This window comes from Crocodylus porosus, unplaced genomic scaffold (assembly GCF_001723895.1).
Source record: "Crocodylus porosus isolate Cpor-Errol unplaced genomic scaffold, CroPor_comp1, whole genome shotgun sequence".
Taxonomy (NCBI): Eukaryota; Metazoa; Chordata; order Crocodylia; family Crocodylidae; genus Crocodylus; species Crocodylus porosus.
Window position 1 is genome coordinate 178,638,365 of NW_017728906.1, and position 9,038 is coordinate 178,647,402.

At 46.7% G+C, this 9,038-nt stretch overlaps 1 protein-coding gene across 1 annotated transcript in view; it reads right to left on the bottom strand.

The window, feature by feature from the left end:
- The window catches only part of DYNC2H1 (dynein cytoplasmic 2 heavy chain 1), a 427,915-nt gene that overhangs the window by 399,202 nt on the left and 19,675 nt on the right, over positions 1 to 9,038 (bottom strand). Inside the window, exons 13-15 of the mRNA XM_019530264.1 lie at positions 7,398 to 7,493; positions 4,931 to 5,083; positions 4,719 to 4,817 (exon numbers count right to left, since the gene is read on the bottom strand). Coding sequence (XP_019385809.1) covers positions 4,719 to 4,817; positions 4,931 to 5,083; positions 7,398 to 7,493 — 348 coding nt within the window. The remainder of the gene's footprint in view (positions 1 to 4,718; positions 4,818 to 4,930; positions 5,084 to 7,397; positions 7,494 to 9,038) is intronic.

Genomic DNA, 9,038 nt, shown 5'->3' on the forward strand with positions numbered 1-9,038 from the left:
CCCATTCCATTCTTCAGCCTCATGCACTGCCCTGACTGGGCAGCACCACAAGCCCTGCCCCACTCCCTCCCTCAGTGTGGGGGCCTCAATCTGCTCCCCCACATACACACACCTCTTCCCTTCCCCAAGCCCTTCCACCCCAACACAGACTTACCGGCCAAAAACTTCTCTCCAAGCTGCTAGTTACATTCCTGCCTATGTGCATGCTGTGGCTGTGCATATGCACACAGCACTTATCGGTAGCAATATTGGCTATGCTGGCCAAAAAAAACTGATTGCTGATCTTGTCAATTTTCCTTTTGTGGGTGCTGATCCGGTATGAACCAATATATCAATAAAAGGATATACTTTCCCTCAAAGCAAAATTAGACAATAGAAATCATTGCTAGAATGCACTGAAGACAATGACTTAGTGAGATCCAAACAGAGAGGTGTTTATTTGGATAATACTGAGAGTTATAACACCTAATGCAAACATAAAATTGAACAGAACAGAAAAATCGCATGTTTCAAGGCCAAGCTTCATCAAGATAAAATTGGGGCACACTATCCTAAAACTGTCTACTGTGAAAGTCCTGCACTTTCTTCTTATGCATATAGGATTCATTGCTGTCAAATAAGGTGCCGAACCAGATGTATCACAATACCAAATCCCCTCTTCCTAGAATTTGGGACCCTAGCTTTAAAAGGTGTTTTAGAAAACAAATGTGCAGTTTCAAAAATTAGTTTCAGCTAACAAATAAGCTATTAGATGTTATCTCTGAGCAAAGAAGTCAGTCACTAAAGAAGGTGTCTACAGAAGAAAGAACGTACTGACAGAAATGATTAAAGAGAATTTTACTGTAATTTCTTATCTCATGAGAAAGCCCAAATCAATATCATATACCTCCATTCAGTAAAAGAACTTTGTAAACCAGTCACTTGTAAAGCAATGCATCAGTTTTATAAAGGACAACATAAATAAAAAAGAAATAAGCTTTCTTCAGGTAATTCTCTCTGCTAGCAGCTTCTTACCTCATTTATCAGAAATGTTTAATGACTTACTTTTGGGGAAGCCAACATTGCAACATTGGTGCTGGAGGCTTTAAGACTAATCCATGCCCTACAGCTCAGTCTCCCAGAAGAGCTCTTCCAAAGCTGCAGAAACACTCCAGCAGTTAAGAAAGCAACTTGAAATTGTATCAAATAGCCTTAAGACAATTCTCCATCTCCTTTTAGAGAAAAATTTAATTTGTTACAAATCACACTCGATATTTTACCAGAGGACCACAGACAATTGAATGAGAAAAGAAGCTAATAGCAGAAAAAAAGTTTCAGAGGGAAAAAGTTGCATTGTGTTAGACAACTTTTGTCTGTATGCAGTAACAAGTGGAAACTAGCAAGCTATGTTTCACACAACAGGGAGAATAGGATTAAGCAGAATTAGTAAAATTAATTAAATTCTACCACAGAAAACAAAAGCTTTGTAATTTAATGAACATCTCTGAGGTCTTTCTTGCACCCCTCTTGTGTTGACTCTTTTGGTCTTGGGTATTAGTGGTGCGGCTTTAACAGGAGAAGTGGACAGTGGTCTCACTACTACATAATTTATTCTTGTGGAAAGAAGATGACTTGAGGTTAATTACCCTCAAGGGGTGCATCTAGATGAGTGCACACGTGCCTGTTGCAGCATCTCAAAGCAGTTTGAGATGCTGCAAGAGGCATGCTGGGAACAAAAAAATGTTCCCCATGCTGCATATTTGCAGCGCAGACTCTAAATTTGATACCTGGAAATCCAGGTATAAAAAAATAATTAATTAATTAAAATAAAATAAAAACCCCACAGAAAACAGTAGTGCTCCTAAAGCGTGCCCTGAAGCAACCAGAGGCAGGGTCCTCCAAAGAGATACTTTGGCAGGTGACCAGACCATCTCTATGGCTGCCCCTTTCCCCTGTGATTCAGCACACTGCCTCATTGTGCAGGGCAAACAGGAGCGAGGCAAGGCTGCAGCGTGACCCAGATGCAGACTCTGTCCCAGGTAAGTAGGGATTGGGGTGGTCAGGACTGGAGATGGAGGGCCGTGAGGGTGCAGGGGACTACGTGTGGGTGGTGGGCTGCTCCGGAGGGGTGGGTCTCCTGCCTGCCCGCTACATGGCACACAGTGAACATCAGAGCGCTCAGGGCCCTCCTGGTAGAGCTACCCCGCGACACAGTGCAGCACAGTACAGCCCTGGCTGCATGGCACCGCCTGTATCACATTGCGTAGGCCTGGCTTGACTTAGCCAGAGGCCATGTATCTTCAGGCAGGACTGGGCCATTCTTGTCACCCGGGGTCCCAACGTCACTTTCAGGAGCTGCACATCGTGCCGGGCCCAGTCTTGCCTCCGAGTACCCCACGTGCTGTCGGGCTGAGCAAGTTCCATGGAGGCAGGACCTGGTCCGATGCATGGCCCCTGTGAATGGTGCCAGGACCCTGGATGACAGCCAGAGCTGCCCAAAGGTGCATGGCCCTGGGCCAGGCCGGGCCCACCCAATATGGTACAGGCGGCACTGGGTACCAGGCGGCTATGCTGTCCACTCCACTGGGAAGCTCTGTCAGGAAAGCCCTGAGTGCCCCGACAGCCACTGCTGCTGCAGGGAGGATGTGTGCTGTGGTGGGGGGCAGGTGGGGGACTGTCACAGAGCACTTAGGTACCCTGCGCCTGAGAACAGAGATGGCTCAAGAGAGCCTAGTGATGAGAAGGGGGAGGCGCAGCTGCCAGTCACCAGGGAAGCACAGGCGCTGGTTGCTGGGGCAACCAGCGAAACCTGCTGACAGGAAGGGGTAGGGCTTAGCCCTTCTTAAGCCCAGGCAGGAGACCAGAGTGGCAGTTCCCTCTGGCAGCCAAGGAGGGGGGAGCTCGGCCAAAGCGGAGAGCGGGACAAGGATTGACTGCATGAGCATCCACTGGTTTGCTGCCATGAGCTGGAGCATCTTTCCCGGTACGGATCAAATGTTGTTTGACCGGACGGTTTAGTTTTACTTTATAGCCCAGGGGCTTTGTGCTTTGGGCTTACTGTTTTACCGGAGGACCAGGTGAAGCTATTAGGAGTTGGAGGAGGCCTCATAGGGACCCCACGGTAGAGTGGGGGTCCTGGCACCAGAGATGGCGCAGCATCTTGGGGGTGCATTGGCCCCAGCCCCAGAGTGAAGGGAGGCAGTGAGGAGCCCCAAGCAAAGAAGGGGGGGCAGTGAGGAGCCCCAACAAGGTAAACGAGAGGACCAAATTACAGCAAGGCCCTGGTCAAGAACCTGGCGGTACCATCTGCGAGGCTTGGACTGCGGTATAGGGGAGGAAAGGAGCCACAGATAGCGCCCCCTGTCACTGGGGCGCATAAAATGAGCAGCCTCCCACTGATTACAACAATCCATTAATCAAATAAGATCAAGGCATGGCAAGTGAGTAAGCAGGTGGCTGGCCCATTACAGGAGGGCAAAGCCACTCCCAGAAAGGCTCTGATAGTGATACTCCTGTCACAGGGACCCACCCCTCCCAAGCAGCCCACCACCCACACAGTCCCCCACACCTCCAAACTACCCCCACAAGGGACCCACTCACATACCCAGCCACAAACCCCTTACCCCACAAACCCCCACAGAAGCCCCAAACACCCCCCAGAAATCTCACCTCCACGGACCCTACACCCACCTATAAACTCCACCCCAAATCCCATATCCCCACCACAAATCACACCCTGTGTGCCCAGCCACCAAACAGGATGGGATAAGACCTGCTGGCAGGAGCTGCGGCTACAGGGGCAACTGCCACATTGCAGCCCTGCCCCATGCCCACACCAGTGCTGAGACATCCCGCCCCAAACTTCTTTGTGAAACTAAAAATCTAGAAGAATGCACTGCATTTGAAAGCTTGTCTAACTCCATCCCAAACATGCAATCAGTCCAATAAATAATACCAGCTACAAAATCTTTACCCCTCACATACCGTAAAATTTATTAGCTACTGTTAAAGAAAAAACAGGAAAATAAATAGCTTCTTTATTCACCTGCAAACATCTGACCACAGTATTCCAGTCTTCCATTTTTACACTAGAAAACGGTGAGAATATCATATTCATCTAAGATTGAAGCCCATATATGGAAAAGCCAACATAGTCCTACTGATTTAAATGATATGTCAAAAGGGCATTTTTTACTTTGCAGCAGAGGTATCTATCAGGCTTACCAGGCTGCCAGAGAAGCACTGGACATTGGGAGTGTGGCCTGCCACAGAATCTGGGGCTCTTGGGCTCCAACAATCAGGGGCAGAAGGGCAAGCAAGGACTGATACAGCTCTGGTTGCCTTCCAACTACTTTGCCCATTGCCACTACCCCGGCACAGCTTCCTAGCTGTCACATCCATGTTGCAGCTACCACTGCCACCTGCCCTGGTCAGAGCTGGAACTGCCACCACCACATGCCCCGAATTGGAGCCAAAGCTGCTTCCACTACCACATGCCCCCATACTCCACTGGTAGCCTAGAGGGCCAGATAGAAAACATGATAGCTGTTCTGGCAAATCATTATGTAAAATGGAAGTGAAATTCTAATTTAAACTGCACATAAATATGCTATTCTGCCTTAGAAAAATATGTTTTTGACACTGGTTTTGTACCATTTGCCATTTTACTAGTTCCTCTTAACTGTTACCGAAAGCATAAGAAACTTTTCCCAGACTACAATTTAATAATGAAACCATACCTGCATCTCAACACTGGTGAACCCACTTCTGAGTTCCTGTAGTCCATCCTTCCAATGCTGCTGATGCCGAAGTAGATCAATATTCATCAGAGCAATAACCTGTTAAAAATATTTTAGTATGTGCTATTATGTTAGTTACTGCTGCCAAAATAGATGAAAGAAAGAAGTTAAATTGCACAAAACATTATTTCCATTTCATTATTAAAACTTACTTTTTCAATAAAGCTAGTGTGCCACTTCCTTAGTTTTCTGTTTTCAGTGGAAAGCCGTTCAGCAGCAGTTTGGAGTTTTTGGATATATGCTTCTAATTCTTTGGGATTATCCCAAGTTATCTGAGTCTTTTCCCCAGAACCAACTTTTGAATGCTTAAGAAAGGCAAATGAGTGAGATTTAATGACAAATATAAAAATAGATCTAGCTCTAGATCTTTTGCAATCTAATCCATTATAAAGGGCAGGATTGGAAGGAAATTGTAACAGAAACAGAATCTCCTTCCCTTTCGCTCCAGTGTTCTTGAGAGAGAATAAACTATCATAACTTACACACCACACTATATACCGTAATACACTAGTATAACTACACCACTGGGTGTATTGGGATAATCAAGCCTCTACTCTCTGCCCATCTACCACTAGAGACAGAGGGTATTGCCCCCCTGCAAAGCCTGCCTCTACCTGAAAAAGGAAAGCAGAAGTAGTGTAAGGCACTTTATTCCCACCCTGTTTTCTTATATTTCTGCATGGGGTGACACAATTATTTACTTTTCTAAATTTACATATTCTCCAGGAATTAAGTGACTGTTTAAAACTACACTGTAAACACTGTATTTTCAGATACTCTGATTTTAGTTTTATTCAGAAGACACAGACTTTTCTTGCGTTTTTATCTTGTTTTTTGAATGTCTTGGTACATCTATAACATAGCAAATGAAACATGCATGAATTAAATTGTGAACACAGTTGAATAAAGGATACAACATAGAATTCACAGTCCAAAAAGGGAAAGGTAGAGTAGCTTTAAGCCACTTCTGAGCTATCCTAATCCTGCACTATGCTGGAGATTAAAGAGACAGTCCCCAGGGAGACTATCAGCACACCTCTCAAAGATGTTCTATGAAGCATAAATTAGCATAGAATCTCCTCAGTTCCATGCATTGAAGCCCTGTCCCATATGGGTCCTGGCAGATGTTATATTTATTGTGCAATTTGTGTATTAACTGCACAATATATTGTAACATGCCACGCATTCAGACAACCTATGGTGTGATGAAATAGGAAACCAGTTATTTACTGCGGAACATCTGTGTGGCAGGTTTTTATCACACTTCCGTGTGAACTTATGGCATGCAACTGGCATCAGGCTGTACACGGTGGCCTCATGCTGGCCTGCAGCAACACTTGAGAGCTCCCTGATGCTCAGCTGCACACACCATGGAGCCCCCTGGTACCTGGCTTGCATGCATGCTGCTTCTGGACTGAGGCTCATATGGCTGTGAACTGGACAACTTCCAGGTTCCCAGCTGCATACACGGTGCCTACAAATGTGGACTGGGGAGCTCTCTGACCCCAGCTATATGCAAGTTGCTTCTATGCATGCAGCTGCAGACTGGAGAGCAATCCTGACCCCAGCGGCATGCACCCTGGCACCTGCAGCCAGCTGCAGGCAGGCGAGTAAGTCAGGGAGGTCCCCATCCACAACTCCCCATGCCCCAGGATTCGTGGCTGCATGCACAGTGCCTACAACTGGGGATTGGAGAGCTCCATGGTCCTATTTATATGCATATTGCTTACATGTGGCATGTATGCAGCCAGGGACTAAATAGCTCTCCTGTCCCCAGCTGCATGCACCCTGGCACCTGTAGCCAAACTGTATGCAGGCTGGTAATCAGAGAGGTCCCCCCATCTACAGCTCCCCACACCCAAACATACCCATGCAACCAGCTGCCCACCCTGGTAAATACCCAATGGAATCTGAGGAATTTTATCTCATATCCCAAAAATAATGCATCCTGCATGGCAGGATAACATTCTTCAGATCCCATCACACTCTTACATGAACATTTTCCAGGGACTATATCTCTCCTAAACCAGACCCCAACTCTTTGGTGAGGTTTGCAGAGAGATTCATGGGGCTGAAAGAGACCCCTCAGGGGCCATCTGGTCCCTCCCTGTATGGAGACAGCCCACTGGCTGCTTTCTACATTGTTTGCACTGGGGAAATGTATATAGGGACTAGAACCTCTTTACAGCACTCTGTCCTTTTTCACATTCTAATGGGGCTGAAAAGAAGATGAGGATGTCACCCTGACTATAACCAGGAAACAATGAAACATTTATTTGACTACATATATACACATATATATTGCCAATGCATAAGTAGGCAGGTGCATTCTGCCCTAGCTGTAGCTTCCAACTGGTTTTAAGGGCAATCCCCTAGAAAGAACATTATAGTAATCCTGTATGGAAATTAGAAAGAAATAACTGGTCTCTAAAGGATTCTATCAGAATGAAAGTCATAACCATCTAACTAAGTGCTCATGGAAAAGATGTTCTAAGCCATCACTGGAAGGATACACTTAAAAAAGCCTCAAATAAGTCATCATAGAATGAAAACAGAGTATTACAAACCCACACCAGTTACATTGCCAAAGATTAAAACAACAAAAAGGAATCCCTTTACCTTAATGATCTGTTCAAATGCTAAAGCAGACTGTAACATCATTGGCTTCTGACTCGGGATCATTTGTTGATCAATAGAATTGTAAAAATGTGCCACCTATAACAATGAGAAATAAGAGTTACAAATAAAAAAGTATTTCTACTAATATGCTAATATATTTTCATACATATAGCACTGCCTATCCCAATAATTTCAAGATATAGGCATTATCAACATAATTAACATCAATAAAGGTACTAACAAATGAACAAGCTATATCTACTGAAAACCATGGGCATCCATCACCAGTTCTGTGGTAGACATTTTATGTGCTCACTCATGTCCACATAGTTCCACACAGGGGAAGCTAAACTATAGAAACTTAGTCCTGTTTCATTCACAGGTAAGATGCTCAGCTTTAGTTTTCATTAACAGTACAATAATAGGACTGAACACACGAAGCAGTTACCACAAAACAGGTGAAGCATGATACATCACACTTCTTTTAACTCAATATATTTTTTTCATCTGCCCATACCCTGGGATATTTGACAACAGCATAGTACTTACAACATACATATCAGAATATATGATCCTGTTTCCAGACTGGTATGCACTACAGAGTCTCTACCTGCGTAGCTAGGCCAGCATAGCCCTCCCCTCCATTCTGTATATACATTGTCAAGGAAAGGGATTCATCTGCCAGAGAAGCTATGCCATTTTTGAAGACAACCTAAGACAGGGATGGGCAAAATATGAGCTGATCCCTCGGCCCCTCCAGGTGACACCAGGGCACCCCCATCTCATGCCAGCCCACAGTTCACCCTGGAATGTCTACACAGCAGCGGCAAAGCGGTGCACTGCTGGGGCAATGGCAGAAGCCCCAGTGAGGGTGCTGCGCCCAAGACTGGGTCTGGGAGACCAGTCTCCATGGAGACCACATATAGCAGACTGCTATAGTGGGAAGCTACATCCAGGGTCTTACCAGGGCTCCCACCAATGCCACTTTCCCTATACCACTCTGCTCTACACCACTTCACTCTACGCTTAGCCGGCATGGCTGCCACCACTAGGCAGGCATCCCAAGATAAGCTGCAGGTAGGCACAGGACAGGGGTGCCCCAGCGCCACCCACATCCTCCAGCCCCAGCCCAGTCCTGACTGCTGCAAGTGGCAAGGCATGGAGTCACCTTCAAGTCCACTCCCCACCTTTCCCCGTCTGTGGGCTGCATGCCCTGGGCTGGGGCGAGAGGGTGGGCGAGGGGAAGGAAAGTAAGGTTCTCCCAACCCTCGCCCGCAGGGCTTGCAGCCCTCCTTTCCCTCTTGCAGGTGCTGCATCCCCCCAGTGAGACCCAATGGTGGCTTCAAACTCTGTCCCAGCCCCAAGTTGTTACTACCCCAAGATCCCAACCTCATCCCCAAAAGTAGCTCCAGCTGTACAGGCAAGGTGCACAGGGAGCTGCATCCATGCTTGGGGCTGGGATCATGGGGCAGTGACCACATGGGGCTGGGGTGGGGCAGAGCTGTGATCCATTCCCCATTGCAAAGATATGCAGACACTGGAACATGGCTCTGACCTGGCTATAACCCTGCGCTGTGATCCCAGCCTCACCCAACCCTCCAGCTCCTGAACACCACTGCCTGGGGCCTCGTTCCACATAGG